Below are 21,872 nucleotides of genomic sequence, written 5' to 3'. Positions count from 1 at the left end.
CCTAAAAGGTCTTTAAAGGTTTTATTCCAAATCGGTTCAAAAACAAGATGAACACATTGGCTGATATAACTAGGGTTATGTTTACACGCAGGCTGGTGATGGACATTATCTACAGTTTTCCTTTTGTGATCCTGCAGATTACACTGAGACAATATCAGGTTTGGGTTTCTGAGACTGAAAACCAACATAGAAGAGAGCGAGGAATGGAAAATCTGCCAATAAATAAAGTGACTGAGATTTTCTTTGTCAAATCGTTCCTAAGGCTATGTTCACACTTGGCGTCTTTTTTGACAAGAAAAAACTGACCAGGGCACTTTTGTAGTAAGAAAGAAAAGCTGGCAGCAGTTTGGTTCCAAAAGAGGACCAAAATGAGCGTCTTTTGTTGCTATAACAACAGCTGCTGCTACAGTATCTCAGAGCGCTATGTTGAGCGCTGCTAACGTTAGATAAAACAAAGTGGTGGAGAGAGCTAGAGGAAGAACAGAGAGAGAGAGAGAGAGAGGGAGAGGGAGAGAGCTAGAGGAAGAACAGAGAAAGGGGGAGAGAGAGAGAGCTAGAGGAAGAACAGAGAGAGGGGGAGAGAGAGAGAGGGAGAGGGAGAGAGAGAGAGAGAAGAGAGAGAGGGGGAGAGGGAGAGAGAGAGAGGGAGAGGGAGAGACAGGGAGAGAGAGAGAGAGAGAGAGAGAGAGAGAGAGAGAGAGAGAGAGAGAGAGAGACAGAGAGAGGTGCTAACGTTAGATAAACAGGGAGCACCCAGTCATATTGTATAACTTGCTGTGCTCCGACTCCATTTTTTCTTGTTGTTATGGAAACGACAGGTCTGGCTACTCCGCTTGTCATTGGTCGGTTGTCAAAAAGTGCTCGATGCAGGGCGGGTTTTTTTTCCAGAAAAGTTGAACTTTTTTCAACTTTAAAAAGACGCTCTGAGCTGCAGAAAAGAAGTCGTTTAAAAAAAGTGCTCAGGACTTTACTGAAATCACGGTTTACTCCATACAGGATTAGAATGTAAAACGGACGCTGGCAGCTTCAAAAAACACACCAAGTGTGAAGATAGCCTTACATGTCAACTGTAAGTATAACATATTTAAACTCAAGTTGAACCATTTACCAAACAGGTGTTTTTGACAGAGATAACGTTACTCCATGATGAAAAAATAAATTTAAAAAAAAGCTACTTTGGTCCGATTTCTGATTCACGAAGGTTTCGCACAGTTACGCTGAAGCTCTCCAACATCTCAGTCTGAATATTTGACACTTTCAGGAGCTCTGGAACGCACCACATCCGAAGCAAACCCAAAATCGCCAACCGTGAGCGAGCCATTTCTACCGAGCAGCGTTGAAAACTAAACCCCCTTTAGCTTGTCTCTTTGGAGAGGCTCTGCCAAGCAGTTTATTGCTTTTCTTTTATCTCCCCACATGAAACTCAGCTGGTAGTTCTGATGCTTGTATACCTTTAAATAGCAAAGACTGAGTAGTCTGAACAGTGGTGAGCCTAACACTAATCTACCTTCTACCACCAGTGAAGTTATTTTGCTATGACAGCGAATACATTGTACATTTCACCTATTTGTGACGCCTACTTATCAACATGAGAACACATACTGAAGAGGCAAAAGCTGGCTCTGAATAAAAGAGCATCACACCTAAAACCAGACTCAAGTTTGAAGATTGAAACTGATTTCAGCCGTTCGTACGAGAGTGTAATCGTAGACTACGGTGTATGTACTGTACAAGGTGTGAAGCAACATCCGATTCAGCATCTATACACTGAAATCTCAAGAGCGGAAGCTGGTCTTTTCTTTTGTTCTTGACTCAAAAAGGTTTTCGTTTAGTTTCAGGGATGAGAGTCAGGCAACAAAATGCAGCAAATCAGTTTATGTAGAGCTGGAGGGTTTAACACTGGTCTGCTTTAGGCGTAATAAGGGATCCAAGTATTTAAAAAAGAGCAGAACGAGATGTTTTTAAAGGATTCAGAAGTACCGTTTTGACATTATAGGCCCGCAAGCGAAATGACAAACTGTGTTCAAAGTTGGATTTAGAGATAGAAGAGACGAGATTAAGGAAGTTTAGTTTTTTTGTATAGGCAAACCCGGCTTGATATCAAATTGAAAATGGCTGTTTTGCTGCATTTTGTGTGACGCCCTTGTGCTGGTCTGAGTAGAGGAAACTTGTGATTGTGTAGTTATTTCTCTCGTCATTTCTTTTGTGAAGGTGTGTTTGTGTTTGTTTGTGTGTGTGTGTGTGTGTGTGTGTGTGTGTGTGTGTGTGTGTGTGTGTGATGTTATTGCTGCAGAGTTATCAGTAGACACACAGGTCTGGAAACTTCATCTCGTAGACGGGGACCGACTGGTGCTGAGTGTGTCCCGATGAGATGGAAACCACTCCGGACGGGCTGGGTGGAGGCCTGGAGGGGGGGTGAAGGTGGTGATGAGAGAGGGGCGAGATGTTACATTGGGATATCCATTTCGCCAATTAGATGAAGAAACTAGTCCTAGAAGGTGATTTAGATGAAGACCTGTCTACTCAGAGATCTTTACGAATGAGCTAAACTATTTGAAAATGTTGTGCTGTTGTTCAATTTGTTGCCTAAATAATAAAAGTTTTGTTTTTATTTTAGGACATATTAGCATCAGCTTTAAACTGTCAGACTTGGCTTTGACATGTGTTTAGCATATACAGTCATGTGAAAAAATTAGGACACCCATGCTAAAGTTGACTAAAAAGAGGAATAAAAAAATCATCTTTTGGAAATTGATCTTAATGCCTTAATTAAAAAAATGAGGAAAAATCCAATCTTTAAGGACACCAATTTTCTTTGTGAATGAATAATGTATCGTAAATAAATAAATGTTCTTCCTTAAAATACAGGGGGCATAAGTCAGTACACCCCTATGTTAAATTCCCATAGAGGCAGGCAGACTTTTATTTTGAAAGGCCAGTTATTTCATGGATCCAGGATACTATGCATCCTGATAAAGTTCCCTTGGCCTTTGGAATTAAAATAGCCCCCCCACATCATCACATCCCCTTCACCATACCTAGAGATTGGCATGGGGTACTTTCCATAAAATCATCTCTCAATGCAAATCAAACCAGCTATTAGGCTAACTGAAATAAAACCATGCCAATCTCTACAGAAATACAGAAATGTGTAACAGTTGCTTTGCTTGATGTTCAGCTACAATATCTGACAATGTACAGATACTCTATCAAAATCAAATCCTAAAATCAAGATTATTAAACTTTTATGAAATTGAAAAAGTTATTCAAAAAAAAAGATGACTTACCTTATTGTAAGTTCAAAGATTTGTGCCAGCCGGTCGTGCAACATGTTCGCCTGCAGAAACACAGCGTTCACAGTGAGCTTAATGAGTTTACTGACACTGGAAACGTCACAGTGTTTCTCTCTTTGAGTGGTTGTTTTCTACCTTGGACTCGCAGTGGGCAGCAATCTCCTCAAACGGAGCTTTCTGGAACTTCTCCATCACCTGACGCCTCTTCTCCCTCTCCTGCTCCTCCAGACCCGTGGTATCTGAAAACAGGACAATTAATGGGTCAAAAAAAAGAGTTACTTAGCTCCAATCCCCATTATTTTAAAGGAGACAGAGTATGCTTATCCTTATTTTCTCTTGTACGCACGCACCCTCAAACACACACACACACACACACACACACACACACACACACACACGCGCGCATGCACGCATACTCACACACAGACATATATATATATATATATGTGTATATATGTGTGTTCACATGTACATAATGATGAAAACAAACATGCAGTAAGAAATAATGAGCTTATATTTAGCATGAGCAGCACAGAAAGACTTTTGAGAGATAGCAGAATATTTAAGAATTGCTGTCATATATATTACGCCAAATTAAATTGTTTTCTCTTCACCAGAACAGTAAAAATATATTTGGAACTGTTATCAAAAAAGGTGTGAGCTGTATATAAACTTTGACATTGATATCAGACTTCTTCAGCGGTGTCGTGTCCCTTTATAATCGACAGGACATTAATGTCAACAGGTTGGCTGCTTGTCAGAGAAGCTCGGGGCCTAAAGGATGATGGAGCTCTTGACAAAAAGCCAATATTTCATTTGCATTTAGGAAAACACTTCAGCGAGTCCACAGAGACGTGATGGGAGGCTGAAAGACAAACTTCTCTTTTGGCTCTCACCGATGGCTTTCTTCAGGGTCTCGAACGTGATCTCCTCCGCTAGCTGGGACTGCAGAGAAATTAAAAGACAAAACGGGATATCAGAGCACGGTGAACTGTGACGAGCTGTGGACACATGAGGATGTCATCGACAAAGCATGTTAGCATGGGCAGCATAATCAGTGACGGAGGTCTGTACAGTAAACGTCAAGAAAAAGTTTGTGTTTGTCTTATTCATTGTGTAGGGTAGAGTCAAAAAGGCCTACAAAAACCTTTTAAAAACCCCGTCAAAAGAGTAGAAAAAACACAGATGAAAGTGTCTAAAAATGCGTAGAAAACCCCCCCGTCAAAAAACGTCAAAATCGTAAACAAATCATCAAAAAAGGTCGAAAAAAAGTCTTAATGTTGAAACCATCAAAAGCATCAAAAGCGTAAAAAAAAAGCTCACAACAGAAGTATGCTCAGACTGGCCAGGAATATCTCAAATGACTCCTCACATGTTTTGCACAGAGAATATCAGCTTCACGCTTTAGAGTTCATTCTTTCAATCACAACAGACATAAAAGCTCTTTCATACATCAATCTATCCTATTGCTTAACCAGCTATATTAAATCCAGTGCAATATGTATTCAGGGTTATAAGTCTCCGAGACCTTGTCTGTGTGTACGTTCATGATATTTTCTGGTGTTATACATGTATGCTTTGTTTCCTTATGTGGGTGTTTATGTCATTTGTGGTAATGTTTCATGTATGTCCTTTGATGTTATTCATCTTATGTATGTCTGTATGTATGTCTATGTCCTCTTTGAGCTACCCAGGGATGCAAAAAGAATTTCAGCCCTGGCTGACAATAAAAGTCGTATCGTATTTAGACTGTAGATTTAAGATTATTTCATGTATTGAGTTTGATGAAGTGTAAGGTTTGATCTGTAACAGTCAACTGAGACACAAAAGTCTCAAAGGATCATGTTTCCTGACCCATGGTTAGACAACACCAGGAGGCAGTTTCTTATCATATCAAAGCGTATTGTGAAATACATTAACATGACTTGTGATTTGAGGAAGGCCTCCGGAAATGTATATTGTATTGCCAGACAATCAACATTGTCATGAATTTAGCATGTGTAGCATGTGTTCCTTTGTTTCACTTGAAGATATTTAAAGGGTCATTTCAAAAAGGTTACACTTTACATGAAGGTATCTACATAAGAGTGATATGACACTGTCATGAACGTGTCATAAACATTAAAAACAAGTCATAAACGTACGACAACGAACGCATATGAACGTAACGACATAACGCTTCTTTTAGTAAGTGTCATTCGGTTTTGTCATGACAAGTTAGGGTTCATGTGTCATGACAGTGTCATGTCACTCTTATGTAGATACCTTCAAGTAAAGTGTTAGTTTTTTTTCAATCTGGACCCCATTTCCCCATGCATATGTGTCTAACAAACTGATGTGACCAAAAATCTTTGAAATTGGTCATTTAAATATTGAGCAACCACAGCACTGACAATCTTTTAGATGACAGGAGCCTATCATTTCTGTAGCCTACTCCTGCTGCGTCCTGCTGCGTCCTGCTATGCTCTGCTGTGCCATGCTACATCCTGTAACGCCCTGCAGTGCCCTGCTATGCCAGGAACTACTACAACTAGTATTTCTAGTCACTGTTCCATTATCTTTATTGTGACTATTATTGCCACTGTTCATCACACCCCCAACCAGCACCGTCAGACACCGCCTACCAAGAGCCTGGGTCTGTCCCAGGTTTCTGTCCCAGAGTTCTTCCTCGCCACTGTCGCACTAAATGCTTGCTCTTGGGGAAATTGTTGGAATTGTTGGGTCTTTGTAAATGATAGAATGTGGTCTAGACCTACTCTATCTGTAAAGTGTCTTGAGATAACTCTTGTTATGATTTGATACTATAAATAAAATGTAATTGAATTACTCCGAAACAACAGACAACGCCGTTTCCCCGACTCGCGTTCCACTCTCTACACCCGGGGTCTTCAACGTTTTTTAAGCCAAGGACCCCTTAACTGAAGGAGAGATGGAGCAGGGACCCCCATACATATATGGTATAAAATCAAGTTGCATATTCAATTGGGCCTACAATAACCTGTAGGGCGGCCTAAAGTCTTTATACATATCTGTTTTGCATAGAATACTAAACTATTCAAATAGTTTTTATAAATCATGTTTTAATGTTAAACATACATGTGGCAAAGTGAATTGTTAGGATTAACCACCTCTGTATGGCCTTAGTGACTACCTTACAGGCCGGTAAGCAGTGGGGATTTATATTTGCTAATATGATGGATTCATGTTAAGACTTTATAGTTATTGAAAAATCTTTCAAAAATTAACAAGAATTTGGAGGCCCCCCCTGCATTGACTCTGAGGACCCCCTAGGGGTCCCGGACCCCCTGTTGAAGATCACTGCTCTACACCGCTATTTTCGGACAAAACGTTACCTCGTGAGATCGATAATGTTGCCAGACACTTTTACTATCAATCTGAGCCTGTCAGTCAGTAGCAACAACAAAAACAATCACTTTCAGTGGACAAAAATTAGGTTCCACTGCAGCTCGGTTGGCGCCGACCCGTCACTGCAATCGCGTTTAACACTGGACCAATTTCATCTAGACTAATGGTATCATAACCGTCAAATTTCATACCATGGTATACCGTGAAATCAAATGATGTCGCTGCAACCCCAGGGGTGTGTTCTCATGCAAAATTAGACCGACCTTGTCTGGAAGGCAGTTGGACACGATGTCCACTTGAAGGGAGATCGTGTCTACGAAACTCTTCCTCCTGGTCAGACGATCTTCATCTGCAGAACCAGAGACAAATCCACCACAGATTAATATCACCTTAAAATCATGATATATATATATACTAGGTTAACAACTAGTGCACACAACGGGCAACTTAAGAAACTCATTTATGGCTAAATGTAATTGCTAGTTTTACCATCCCACCTACTCTTAAGTGTGTTGTCTAACGTTCCAAGGAGGGACACTGAATTTAAATATGACCTGTAGGGTTTTCGCTACCATTCTAAGTCTTAGGTGCAGCTCCCGAGCCGTGTTTGGCAGGTTAATGAATGTGAAATGTGGCAAAAAAAGGCACCAAAAACATTGAAAAAAGCATTAAACTAACTAAAAGATTTTTCTCAGATCTAATGATTGTAGTCGGACTTCATTGGCAAGTTTTGTCTTTAAGTCTTTTGAGTGTCCAACGTTTAAGACACAGATATGGTGATAATCACGGTCCAAAATAATGTCAAATTGCATATTTTGTTTTATCGAAAAACATAAGTTTTTTTTGAGGAAAGACCCCTTAACCCCTCCACCAAATATGCACAACTACTGTAAGTCTTCCATAAACCGTGAAAACACTGAATCGTTGTGTTTTTCAAACGTTTTCAGCGCTGCCAGCTATATCGGGAGTTTCATGGTGCTTTCAAGAGCAGTTGTGTCTTCCACGTCAAAACACAATGTTCACAGTGGTATTAAAAAAAAAGAAGGAATAATTTCATCCACTTTGTTTTGTTCCAAAGCATGATTCTAAAAAAATATGCTGCAAACCCCCAAAAAGAAGATAATCACAACAATTTTGTTATCAGTTGCCAAGCAGCAGTGTGCTCAGGGCTTACATCACATCAACGATGACAATATGGACTCAGATACTCCCGCTGAAAACAAGAAGTCTTATGACACAGAAAGAAATATCACATCAAACACTAAGACTGGCTGTCATTTTTTTGTTTTATCAGTTTTCAATACTCAGTTTTATATGTCAGTACTCAAAAAGTCAGACGAAATAGTCAAATAGTGACACGCAGGGCTTGACATTTAACATTTTTGCTCCCGAGGAACTGTAGTTAGTGGTTTTCCAAAGTTACTAGCCACTCAGCATCTTCACTAGCCATAAATTCGTGGAGAATTACATTCTAAATAACTGACTTCTGTGAAGTTTCTCAGTCATCCAGGTTATTGTTATCCATCCATCCATCCATCCACCCAGCTGTCCATCTGTCAGTCTGTCCATCCATCCATCCATACATACATCCATCGTTATCCAAGGAAGGGTTAAATTAAAGGGCAGCTGGACTTGGTAAAAGCTGCTTCAAGGACGTCTTGTCTCTCATCCGAGAGACTTCTTCAGTTCTGACTGAACGGTAGGGAAACCTGGCTAATTAACCTCTGTGGGGCCGTTGTCAAGACAATCGATACTGCTTTGTTCGTTAGTGCTCCTGGCTGTTGGAACGCCAGTTGCTACGGTCGTTGGAGAAACCCGAGGTCAGGTGTGATCGTCTTATAAATCATGATGTGTCTCTTTTGTGAAACAGTGTTATGCAAAAGTGGATGGGGGAATGCAGCTAATAGGGTCGCTTCCTTAGTCCCAAATGTCAGCACTGTCAAGATGGTTTGAGTAAATGGACTGCCTTATATAGAGCTTTTCTCCTCTAATCGACCACTACAAGCACCATTCATCCCATTTACACACTTTCATATACTGGGGGCCACGGCTGCCATAGAAGTTCGTGGCACAGCATCAGCAGCAGAGATGGGGACCCGAGTTTGAGATTTGGGCCCTCATGTACGTACATTTGCAAACGTAACGTTATCAGTGCCATGACCAACCCGCAGGAAGCGCACGCTGTGATACTTCCGCTTACGTCGTATTTACCAGACTGCCATATTCCCACTGCTGATGCTATGACTGTTTGAAATGATCCTGATGCCAGTATTTGTAATGTAGCGAGGAGTTTAACAACTGCTGGAATGGAATGTGAACGCTGAGTCGGAGATACATGTCATCTTTGATTTCTTCCAGTAACTGTAATATTGCATGGCTTAATCTGTAACGCTTAATGATTTTGTGTTCACTCAACTGAAAAAGTGTGAAAATCCTTTCAGCTTGTCTCCTTGGCCTATGTCTTCGTCTTGCTTGGATTACTGCTGCCATTTCACCAGGAGGCATGTGTAAGGAAACCCGCTTCCTGGTTTACACCTGCTTTTAAGAGGCGGAGAATTTTCACCGCAAAATAGAGGTTCGCTGTCACGGGCGGTTTTAGTACATATATAATTAGGTGCGCTTTATGCTTCCCCTCCCATCTCTTTATGGAAAACTCCCACTTTCCCCTCCCGTGAATGCATATGCATGACACGGAAAAGCGCTATTTGCCATTTTCAGTTCCCACGACAGGCAGTCTACGCTTTTACTTCAGCGCGGCCTGTTTGTACATACCTCGCTATGCTTTTACTTCAGCGCGGCCTGTTTGTACATACCTCGCTATGCTTTTACTTCAGCGCGGCCTGTTTGTACATACCTCGCTATGCTTTTACTTCAGCGCGGCCTGTTTGTACATACCTCGCTATGCTTTTACGCGCACATTGCGAAACAAATACGCCTGAAGTGGGCTCAAAAGCGTTAGTACATGATGCCCTCGCACTTAAGTCGCACACACAGTGATTTCAGACTTGACTTGAGACTCGTCCTCACAAGACTTCAGACTCGACTCGGACTCGAGATACGGGACTCGTGAACAATCTTTATTATCTAGGAAATGTCTGATGTGTTATTCCCTTCCGTGCATGACCTATAACCTCCCTATATAACATCTAACACGTAACATATCTGCAAACATGTCACTGAACCGGCAGCTGCTGTGCCGTTCATCAGAAGCTTTGGTTTAAATCGTTAGACAACGAGGCCCAAACTAAAGAATCGCTGAATGCTAAATATGTGTTATCAAGATAAAGGATTCTGTCTTAACTACATCTAATTTAATCTGAAAGGCACCTGAAAACACACTGATAGGTCAGCAAACATGTTTAGCTCAGCATTGGCCATCTAACGTTAGCTTGCTTCATGCTTTAGCTACGACCTACGGAGGTAAACTCCATTGTTCACTAGATGTTATGAAAAGATGAATCAGGGTTTGTTTGTTTGCAGCAGTCTGAACCGGGCCGTCTCAGCTCGACTCAAACCAGCTGATGGTGTCGCTGCGACTCAGCTGGTGGAGTCTCCAGAGGCTGGTTTTAGAACGTAAGAGACGTCTCCTGTTTCAACAGCCAATAGAGAAGTCCACTGGTAAAGTCAGCTACAAAGTCTAGAAATAAAATGATCCATTATACATTTTATTTCTGTTACAAACTGTTAACTGGTCAAAATGGCAGATAGACGGAGCGTCAACGTGCGCCCATGAGCACGGTACGTACGGTTGAGCAAGCTAGAGTGTGTGACAACATATAAAGAATGTATGTTTAAGTCCTTCAGGCTCTGATAAACCACCCGATAAAACTGTAGAAACCATTTCTACAAAACAAGCTCAGACAGGCCGAGTGTGCACGACCTGCCCTGCACCAAAAGACAGAAATCATATGTTCGGTTTTGGATGTCTACACCAACCCCACTAAGCACGACAACAAACACAAACTACTCCAATATTCCTAGTCTACATGTAGCACATGTACTCACCATAACATTTCCAGATGCAATGCAAGCAAATAGTTGTAGAAATGATCAAACCATTTTATTTCTGTGTACAGTATGATGCTACAGCTACACACAACAACTACTGTATCACTGTAAACAACAAGAAAGGATTTCTCTCGAGTTGGTCAGCCATCTAAGGGTGTGGGATAGTGGCTGTATGTGGTTGGGTCCTGTGTATCTCAACGGGAAGGCATCTAAGCTGGTGGGTTGTTGGTTCTACTCCCTTTTTAGCTCAGTGGGTTTACATCCACTGTCACACAGGACACATTTTATCACCTGTGGATCTGTCATTGAAATATTGCATTCAACACCCCTCATACTTATAAGGCATCTTGAATCTCAAACAGTACACAACTCCACAGCGGACTCGTCTACAGCTCTACTCTAAAACGGTTACCTCTGGACCGCTGTTTGCACCTGTGGAGGATTTTTCCTACTGTGTAGAGCACTGATGTTAGATGAAAGCGTGTTAGAGGGGAGAAAACAGAAGCACAAGGTTTGTTAGACTAAAGCTGAGCCAAATAAACACATTTCTAGGGCTGGGTACCAATACCCGGTGCTAATATGGCACTGGCGCCAAAACAAGCGGTATATACCGGACCGAATAGAAACGCAGGTTTCGGTGCCTCATTTCAGTGCCACTTGAATGCCTGCAATGCTCTCTGATGCCCTGAAATGTTAGCCTACCGTTAGCTAGCAGCTGGATCAAACAGGGTTAAAAGGCTGACAGCTAAACAGTGTAAAGTGTGACTGTATCTGACTGTAGAGGATTCCAATAGCGGGACGTAGTCTGTAGCTGCTGTTGTCGGAAAAACAACACAGACGGTGCGTTTACTTTAAACTGGTGGCCTTTAAGGAACACGCCGACTTATTGGCACTTTGTCTTATTCCCCGTATCCCCCAGAGTTAGATAAGTCCATACATACCCTTCTCATCTCCGTGCGTGTTGTAACTCTGTCTGACGCACTCACCACTAGCCTAGCTTAGCACAGATCCTGGAGGTAACCGGCTCCATCTAGCCTACTGCTCCCAATAAGTGACAAAATAACGCCAACATGTTCCTATTTACATGTTGTGATTTGTATAGTCACAGCGTGTACAAAGAACAAGGTCACATGACACACAGCCATCTTCTAACCGTATATAAACTGGGAACTATATTCTCAGAAGGCGAAGCACTGCTACTTGGGCGGAGTGATTAGCGCAACACCTGAAAAGCACTGTTGTTACTCTCTGCTCCTCACCACGGAACTTCTCAGGTGCTGCGAGCAAATCACTCTGCCCATGTAGCAGAAGTAGCAGTGCTTCGCCTTCTGATATACGGTGAATAAGCTAAAGTCCCAATAAGTCAGCGTGTGTCTGTCTGAGGTTTCTTCCTAAAAGGGAGTTCTTCCTCGCCACTGTCGCACTAAATGCTTGCTCTCGGGGGAATTCCTAGAATTGTTGTGTCTTTGTAAATTATAGAGTGTGGTGTAGACCTGCTCTATCTGTAAAGTGTCTTGAGATAACTCTTGTTATGATGTGATACTATAAATAAAATTGAATTGAATTGTTCCTTTAAGCCTCGTGGTGCATTCAAAGTTATTGGAAAATACCCTTTTCCCCATCTGGTGGTTGTTTCTGTCGTTTTAACAGCAATTTACTGGTGAAGTAAGTTATTGTTATAACCAAGGTACTGTTATTACTAGGGCTGTCAAAATAACGCGTTAATTTCGATTAATTAATCTGAGAAAAAATAACACGTTAAAAAAAATAACGCAGATTAATCTATTCCATATTGAGGTTTGACCCGGAGCCGTTCTAGCACCATTGGACTGTAAAATGAAGGAGGGAGACGAGAATGTTCTGCCTGGATCATTGATTGGAACATTTACTTGTAAAAATCTTCTTCCTGCCAACCCTGGCTACCGAAATCTGGTGCCACTGATATGTCTGCACTTCTCTCTGATGCTCTGAAGACGATAAAGGCAACACAAACCCCGCTGCATGTGAAGCTAGTTAACACTATACTCGACAGCAGCTAACGTTAGCCTACCGCTAGCTAGTTAACACTATACTCGACAGCAGCTAATGTTAGCCTACCGCTAGCTAGTTAACACTATACTCAACAGCAGCTAACGTTAGCCTACCGCTAGCTAGTTAACACTATACTCGACAGCAGCTAATGTTAGCCTACCGCTAGCTAGTAGCTGGATTAAACACGGTTAAAATGCTGACAGCTAACGCTAAACGGTGTAAAGTGTGACTGTGTTTTACTGTAGAGGATTCAACACCGGGATGTAACAATCTGCAGCTGCCGTCGGAGAAACAACACAGACGGTGCGTTCAATGAAACTGGTAAACTACAGCCTCGTGGTGCATTTGAAGTAATTGTAAATGTCCTTTTCCTATCTGGTTGTTGTTTTTGTCGTTCAACAGCAATTTACTAGTGAAATAAGTTATTGTTATTGTTATACATTATTATTAAATCATTTAATTTTGACCATATGGCCTTAGCAATAAACAAGCCGTTCTTTAATGTCACCAACTGTTGTTTAGTACCCTTTTTTTTTCTTTTCTTTTTTTACTTTCTTAAAAAGTATCGGTTCAGGCACCGTTAATTATGTATGCGATTCATTTCGATTAATTAATCACAGAGTATGTAATTAATTAGATTACATTTTTTAATCGATTGACAGCCCTAGTTATTACATTTGTAATAAATCATTACATGTTGACCACATGACCTTAGCAATAAACAAGCTGTTCTTTAATGTCACACGTGTTTCAACCTGATACCTGATTTATTTGGTAAAAATCTAAGTTAAGTTCATCAAACTGGGTAAAAGAATGTTATATCTTCCCTGCTTTGGGTTTGTAAGGTTTCACATTTAGCCTACTCACAAAGCTGGATTTAAAAAATGAAAGAAAATGAATCTTGAGGATTAATCATTACTGCATAATCAACTGTTGTCCTGATGTGAAATCTCCCTTTTAATTGCCAGGGAGGATGACGCCGACTGTGACAACCTTCTGTGTAATGAAGCCGATCTCACAATGGGTTCTTTAAAGTTGATTTTCTGTTCACTTCACTGTTCAACTCCTTAAGCTGTTAATCCTTCAAAGCCTTTTCAGCACGATCTTTAACCAAGAGTGCCAACAGTTCTGCGGGGCACTGCAAGTTTAAACCGAAGGGAAATAAAAATGTAACACAGTGTACCAAAAGACAACAATCTCCATGTTAAATCCTATGATCTGACTTTGTTTAATAACTTGTTCAACTCTAGATGTTATTTTTAAATCTTCGCAGTCGTATCATACAAGTTATGCATCTACTTGTTTAAACTCTAACTGTAGCTATATGGGGCCCTATTTTAATGATCTAAGTGCACGGCGTGAAGTACGTGGCGCAGGTGCGTTTAGGACGTGTCCGAATCCACTTTTGCTAGTTTCTTGGCGGAAATAAGGGTCCGTGCGCCGGGCGCATGGTTCAAAAGGGTTGTACTTAGTGTCTTCATTAGTCAGAGGTGTGTTTTGGGCATAACATGCAATAAACCAATCAGAGATCCTCTCCCATTCCCTTTTAAAGCCAGGCACGTTTGGACCTTGGAGCATTGCTGTTATGATGGAGGATCTGCACCGTAATATTTTTATGTGTAATCTTCTGCATGTGTGTGTGCTGCTGTGCGTCCCTGTGTGTGTAACAAGCATAGTGTGTGCGCGCTGTGCACGAGCCTAGGAGCATTTTACTAATGCTCTGTTAAAATAACAATGAAATGCTGCGTTATTGACTTTAGACCAGGTTTTTGTTGGTCAATGGCGCGATCACTTCCCGCTGCCTCAAGAAATCAATACGTCCAGAATGCACCTGAACACACCTCCCTGTAAGACAGGCACACATTTACATGATCTGCCTCATCTTCAAATCCTGTCAGATGTTTAACAAATGCATTTAAACAGGGTTCATATTAGTTTTGAGATTTTCTTAAATATGTTTTAAAACTCAGAGCTCCAGGCTTCCCAGTAGACTTGCGGTTAAAATGTATACCATGTAAGAGCGACACCTTCACAAACCTTTACCGCCTGTTTCTACTGTACTTCAATAAAAGGCTGAACATAATTTAAAAACATCTGAAAGTTCCGTAAAAGAGCTCCATGTACCTGTGACCTGGGGGACGTAGGGAACGGAGAGTCTCTCTGCGTTGTATCCCGGTCCTGCCAGACACTCGGCCATGTCGGCTGTCTGGAAGTACAGCAGCCGGTCCTCCTTGTCCAGAGATTCAGGGATTCTGAGAGAAAAAAGAAGGAGAGGAATGAAGACCATTGGTGGATCCCAACTCTGTTATTTGATATCTCCTTGCTCGAACCGGAAGTCGTTCTGGACCTCCTTCGTGAAGGCCGTCTCAAAACTCTTATTCCCGCCCTGAGGAGCTAGGATGGAGGAGGGATCTCTGAGGAGCTATGAGCGAGGATACAGAGAGCAGCCTTCTATGTAATTACAATAACAAATTCTTCTGAACATAGTCATACTGAGAAATCCAGAGAGAGTTGTGTGGAGCTGATAGTCTTAATTAGCTTTGTAGCAACTCATTTGGCAACGGCTTGAATGTAACGGATTTATTATTTATTTACGGATGTATTTTTTTTTCAAATAATGCTGATACTTTACCCGAGTCTCGGGCCTGACACCAAAATTATACTTTTTTGATATCTTACAAATAAAACGACAGTTATGAATGTAACTACGGTTCTATGAATGGATGAGCACTGCCTCTGGCGTTCAGTAAGGATGAAATAGAAGCATGTTTTTCTACAGAACATTATAACATTGTTGTCCAAACCGAAAAACATTGCCCAGATGAAATACAATTTAAAATCAGCAACACTTTAATTCAAATTAGGGACTTAATCAATGAAAGATTAGAAGACAAGACCAAGAATATAATCAGACATTAGACTCAATGTCAACATTCTATACTCGTTATACTGAAACGTTTCTTTTTATAGTATAGTATAGAGCTTTATAGTCAGACAAGTCCCTTATTTTCTACAACTGACGTAAAACTGGTTCTGGATATGTTCATGAAACTAAGGCTGAATCCCATTTCTCTGTCTTACCCCTTCCTCTACATTTTCGTCTTACCCCTAGCCCTTGTCCCTTGAAACCGAGTGGTAAGGGCTAGGGGTGAAAACATACCCCAATGAAAGGAGACACCACTTGATTACGGTTACGTCATCATACATCGTCGCTAGCTGGCTGCCATGGAGTCCATTCAAGGCTAGTCAGAGAAATGCGGGACTGTTGTGCAAATCAGCAATGTAACGTTAGCGTAGCAAACTAGCAATTTTTAAAAATGTTTCAATTAAGAACATGGTTGCACAGGACTGTGTAGAGCACAAAACAAGTCGTAATTTTTAAAATCAATTATTTAAGCCGAAAATACTTAAATTTATGAGACTCTGGGTACCCCTTGGTTTCAAGTAAGCTCGTGAAAATGCTTGGTTTTAAGGGGTATCTACCCCTTCCCCTTAGCCCTACCCCTTTATCAAAACGAGAACTGGGATAGCCATTACTCTCACGTGAACGTGCAAAACTAAGGGGAAGGGGTTAGACAGAAAATTGGGATTCAGCATAAACCTCCAGTCTGCAAAGTAGGACACTTACGGACACTTGTCTCTGAAGATGTGTTCTGGGAGGAGGTGCTGAGCATCCATGCTCCTCAGCTCAATAACCTGAAGAGAGAACAACGGAAACAACAAATATAATATATATGGAGATTGGCAATAACTACAAACTAGGTTTAACAGCCAAAAACAGTGGAGCAACATCAGCATATTAGTAAACTTAAAGTATTACATTTTTAAAATTGGTCCAGTATTAAGCGTGAACGCTGTAAGCAACATCCGCAGACCGAGCTGCAATTTAACCCTATGGGGCAAATTGATTATTTTTTGGGGCATTTTTTTCCCCTTTATTAGATAGTGACAGTGGATAGACAGGAAAGGTGGGAGAGAGACGGGGGATGACACGCAGCAAAGGGCCGCAGGTCGGACTCGAACCAGGGCCGCTGCAAAGGACTCCGCCTACATGGGGGGCACGCTCTTATTGGGTGAGCTGGAGGTCGCCCCAACTATGTGTTCATTTCAACCAAAACTAAAGTTGTGATGGTTGGAAAAGTGGAAAGACGACCGAAGACGGCTTTCATAGTTTTATTTTGTTTCTGTTGATTTTGAATGAAGTGTATTTTACGATGCTAAAATGACTGTTTATTTACATGGAGTCTGGTGGGTTTAGGGAACACAATTCCGCGGATGTTTTATTTTGTTCTTTTTTTAAGATTATATTTTGGGCATTTTAGGCCTTTATTGACAGGACAGCTGAAGACATGGAAGGGGAGAGAGAGGGGGGAATGACATGCAGCAAAGGGCCGCAAGTTGGAGTGGAACCCGCGGCCGCTGCGTCGAGGAGAAAACCTCTGTATATGGGCATCCGCTCTACCAACTGAGCTACGCGGCCTCCAGTTTAACGACATTAAGGACTCTGCTGCTGACAGCGCAGCTACTTGTCATTAAACCACGGAAATATGACACCTCGAGCCTTGAACACATCATCGTCACATCAGGGATGCTGGAGATTAAAAGGTTGATGAATCAAGTATCACAATATTATCACAACCAGAGAGGGGGGAGGTAACTTTGCGTGTCATCCCAATTTTGCGGATGTTTGTAGGTTTAAAAAAAGGATCTTACTCTTTAACAGAAAGGTCGACCTCCTTAGAAATCCTTTCCATAATGTTGTCAGACACTTAGAACAATAATCGGAGCCTGTCAGCGGCAAAACGAGCACTTTTGTGAAGGTAAATACGAGCTGGACAATTGCCCTGTTAACTTACATTGCAGCTTGTTTCACCGCTGCCGACTGCAGCTTAATACTGGACCAATGTCAAAGATTGTTGTTCCCATCAGTCACTTAGACACAGAAACATAGGAGTTTTTGACACAAGTTTGACACATTTTACAACGTGGTCTCTAACATTCATCAAGATCTCAAACACTATGAAGCTTCGTCAACATTTGGAGCGACAGTGAGGTCAGAACGAGTCGGTGGTTCACCTTGCTGACGTGCTGACAGAAGGGAGGGTTTGCGATCATCTGGCTCAGGAAGTTGAGGTACGCTGCCACCAACGCCATGATGCCACAGCGGATAAACATCGGCATGTTCTCCTCGTTAGCCAGAGCCATGTCCTGCACAAACCAATCACACATCAGCAAACACGTTGACAATGAGGCATTGGTGTACGCTCTAAGACAGTGTTTGTCAAACTGGGGTATGCGAGACTGTGAATGGTATGTGAACAAAGCCCTGCGTAGAAAGCTTCAGAAGATAGATAGGAATGAAAGTGGAACGTTTGGTGTGTGTGTGAGTGCTGCTGAAGTGGAGTCTGAGAACAAGACCTTTAAAGATGTGGATTGGAAGATTCTGACATTTTTATTATTGAATACCAATATTTACAGACACAATATCTAATCAAATGCTTTGATTACTTAGCAGAAATATACAGATACAAATAAACAAACTAGAGTAAAACAGACCTAAATGTGTATTTTGGTTTAAAAAAACAATGTTTTTTCCCGCCGTGTCTGTCCATAAAGATATTCCCAGTGAAGGTAGATTGTGTTTATGTGTGTGTGTGTGTGTATGTGAGAGTGTGTACGAGTGTGTGCGAGTGTGTGTCCTGTTTCTGTGTGTGTGTGTGTGTGTGTGTGTGTGTGTGTGTGTGTGTGCCTCGTCTACAGAACAAAAAGGACAAAGTGTGGTAAAATAGACCTAAGTGTGTGTTTTGGTTGTTTGCCTCTCGTCTAAAATACTCCGACATTTGGGATCTCAAACGATAAGATCTCAGCATGACACACAAACAAGAAGCTGGCGATGTGTGCAGAGTCTTTTCAAACCTCTCTTCGGTGTGTGGGAGGTTTGATTAGAGCGGCGTGCGGCACGCGGCCTCCAGTTTAACGACATTAAGGACTCTGCTGCTGACAGCGCAGCTACTTGTCATTAAACCACGGAAATATGACACCTCGAGCCTTGAACACATCATCGTCACATCAGGGATGCTGGAGATTAAAAGGTTGATGAATCAAGTATCACAATATTATCACAACCAGAGAGGGGGGAGGTAACTTTGCGTGTCAGATGGAGATATTGTACTTTTTACTTCTCTACTTTCATCTGAGAGAGCTGCTGTTTACAGACTTTATATATTCTACAGTTCAGCTGGAAATCTTAAAATGTTGTCCTCGGGTCAAATTTCACCCGGATTAGCTAGACAGGTCGGCTAGTGCTCTATGTCCCTCTCAGCGATTACAGTTTTTCAAAATGGCGGAACGACGTGGAAGCCTCCTTGGACTTGCCCGTCCAATGTAAATACAGATAAGAAATTCTCTGCTTACGAGGATAAGTCAGATCATTGGCAGAGGTCATTTTACACCAATGAGGACATATTTATGAAGACACTGACTTTTGCTAATAAAATACTTCAAACACTACACAGTTGCATTTTCTGTTTATGGGCCCTATTTTAACGATCTGAGCGCACGGCGTGAAGCGCCTGGCGCAGGTGCGTTTAGGCCGTGTCCAAAATCCGGCGGAAAAAAGGGTCCGTGCGGCAGGCGCATGGTTCTAAAGGGTTGGACTTAGTGTCTTCATTAATCAGAGGTGTGTTTTGGGCGTAACATGCAATAAACCAATCAGAGATCATCTCCCATTCCCTTTAAAAGCCAGGCGCGTTTGGACCTTGGAGCATTGCTATTATGATGGAGGATCTGCACCGTAATATTTGTATTTGTAATCTTCTGCATGTGTGTGTGCTGCTGTGCGTCTCTGTGTGTGTAACAAATATAGTGTGCGCGCGCTGTGCACGAGACTAGGAGCATTTTACTAATGCTCTGTTAAAATAACAATGAAATGCTGCGTTATTGACTTTAGACCAGGTTTTTGTTGGTCAATGGTGCGATCACTTCCTGCTGCCTCAAGATAGCAATACGCCCAGAATGCACCTGAACACACCTCCCTGTAAGACCAGCATGCCCAGAATGCACCTGAACACACCTCCCTGTAAGACCAGCACGCCCAGAATGCACCTGAACACACCTCCCTGTAAGACCAGCATGCCCATGGGCCACAGATGGGCCCAGGTGCATTTTCTATTTAAACAACGTGGACGCTGGACGGGAAACTGACAACTGGTCTTAAACTAGCAAAGACACTTGGGTCGGGCTTTGTGCTGCGCTGGGTGCGAGATAGGGCCCTAAATGTCATAGTTTTGTTTCCTTTTTACATGAAACAACAGCACAGCAAAATGTTTAACAATATGCCACAAAATCATATGGGCGCGATGAGTAACCACAGTTACCTGCAGAGCGATGGAGAGCCGGATGAGGTCGATGACCACTTCCTCGTTGGCCAGCTCGATGGTCAGAACGGCCAGCGTGGTGAAGAGCAGCTCAAAGTTTTTATGGACGTTATCTTCCTCTTTACAGCCCAGGTAGATGTGACGGTAGAGCTGCTGGCCATGCTGGAGAATTGAATTATACAGGACATATTGGATAGACTTAACACAATCTCATACAACAATGTGTGTACACCGACTCGTATGATATCCTACGAAAATAGTAACTTTTAGGATTTTCTACCTTCTTCATGAATGCAACGTCTTGCTTGGAAATCTTCTCTCTTTTAATCTTCAGCGCTGCGACATTTGGGATGATTCTGCAACGGAGACACACACAAAACCAAAATGAGTACATTTACTCAAGTACACAAGTCAATTTAAGGGGCTTGTACCTGTCCTCTGAAAACCATGTATCTGCAGATGTGGTGTTGTTGAATGTTTGTAATAAAAGGATGAATTGAATTGAATTGTTGAATTGTTCCTTTATTTGTTGAGAACGTCCTCCTACTTCCTGAGCTAAATAAACTACTAAAAAAGCCTCTTGGATCAGCAGCAAAATGCAGCAGGAATATTAATCCAGAAACATCAGATAGAAGAGGAAAACACTGACAGGGAACATTTTAACCGCACAACCAGTACTTTACTTTAAGTACTTTAACTACATTTAGCTTTTACTTTGGTAAGGTTTTGAATGCAGGTGGTATTACAGCATGAGCAGTGAGCGGCGATACAGTTGATGTATTTAGTGTTGCAGCTCCATCCCTATGGAACACCCGATGCTACTTCCCTGGACCAGCTGTTCACCACAGCCTACAACCTCCCTTAGCTTAACTTAGCCACAGTAATTCTATAAAGTGTCCTTGGGTTTCATGGAAGGCGCTATTATAAATAAAAGTTATTACTTTTATTAGGTTGTGTACGTTTGTACCTGATGCCGCGTAGCTTGGCGCGGTTGTCATGGCGGTCGATGATGTTGTGCAGGATCTCGAACACCAGCTGCCTCAGCTCGCTGTCCTCCATCAGAGAGATGGAGAAGAGCGGATCCAGGAAGGGGGAAGGCAACGCAGCGGCCATGGACTTGGACTTAAAGCCAGAGGTTACCTGAGGGAGAGAGGGGGGGGGAGAAGGGGGAGGAAGGTGTGAGCCGACTTATCACAGCGAGATGCGATTAATCCGCAGAGAGGGTCGTCGATTTTCAACACTTCAGCACAGCTGAACGTTCCCACGCAGCTGAGACCTGAGCTGAGATGTTGACCTTTCCTCACGCAGGTGACGGATCTGATGATTTATGATCAGTGTGAACGGCAGGGGGGAGTTTTTGTATCTGATTTGGAATATATGTATGTGCTGTAAAAATGGTTCCTGGGGCCTGTGATCTACATGAAACTTCAGCTTTTATATAAAACTGGTATGTCAGTGTGAGTGCTCTGCAAAAGAAAGACGAGCTCCATGGACTGCCTGCCCTACGGCATTTTATTCAATATTGGATGAATTTTAATAGCAAGGCTTCATATCAAACACATGCATGCACGTGTGTGTGTGTGTGAATCCCTGCTGGGTGTGTTGGTGCCACCTGTGCCCCCCATAGACAGTGAAAGAAATGGACACAGCGACGCCATAGACTTCCACGGAGACCAGTGAAGTATATTAGGAGCTCTTTCCCGGTGATGGCTGAGCGTTACTGAGCAGCCTCCAACTGAGCTTGAAGACGTAGATGTGACGTGAGCAACCTGTCTGAAAGTTGGAAGTCTTCTGGTAG

At 42.1% G+C, this 21,872-nt stretch overlaps 1 protein-coding gene across 1 annotated transcript in view; it reads right to left on the bottom strand.

The window, feature by feature from the left end:
• Nucleotides 1–762: 762 nt before the first annotated feature.
• efr3a (EFR3 homolog A (S. cerevisiae)) overlaps nt 763–21,872 on the bottom strand; it is a 160,776-nt gene continuing 139,666 nt past the window's right edge. The window contains exons 14-24 of the mRNA XM_078265096.1: nt 21,042–21,214; nt 20,355–20,430; nt 20,075–20,236; nt 17,775–17,906; nt 16,327–16,394; nt 14,823–14,950; nt 6,923–7,008; nt 4,190–4,238; nt 3,429–3,532; nt 3,288–3,337; nt 763–2,404 (exon numbers count right to left, since the gene is read on the bottom strand). Coding sequence (XP_078121222.1) covers nt 2,299–2,404; nt 3,288–3,337; nt 3,429–3,532; nt 4,190–4,238; nt 6,923–7,008; nt 14,823–14,950; nt 16,327–16,394; nt 17,775–17,906; nt 20,075–20,236; nt 20,355–20,430; nt 21,042–21,214 — 1,134 coding nt within the window. The 3' untranslated portion in view covers nt 763–2,298. The remainder of the gene's footprint in view (nt 2,405–3,287; nt 3,338–3,428; nt 3,533–4,189; nt 4,239–6,922; nt 7,009–14,822; nt 14,951–16,326; nt 16,395–17,774; nt 17,907–20,074; nt 20,237–20,354; nt 20,431–21,041; nt 21,215–21,872) is intronic.

This window comes from Sander vitreus, chromosome 12 (assembly GCF_031162955.1).
Source record: "Sander vitreus isolate 19-12246 chromosome 12, sanVit1, whole genome shotgun sequence".
In the NCBI taxonomy this organism is placed as follows: domain Eukaryota; kingdom Metazoa; phylum Chordata; class Actinopteri; order Perciformes; family Percidae; genus Sander; species Sander vitreus.
This window is presented reverse-complemented; position numbering and strand designations above follow the sequence as displayed.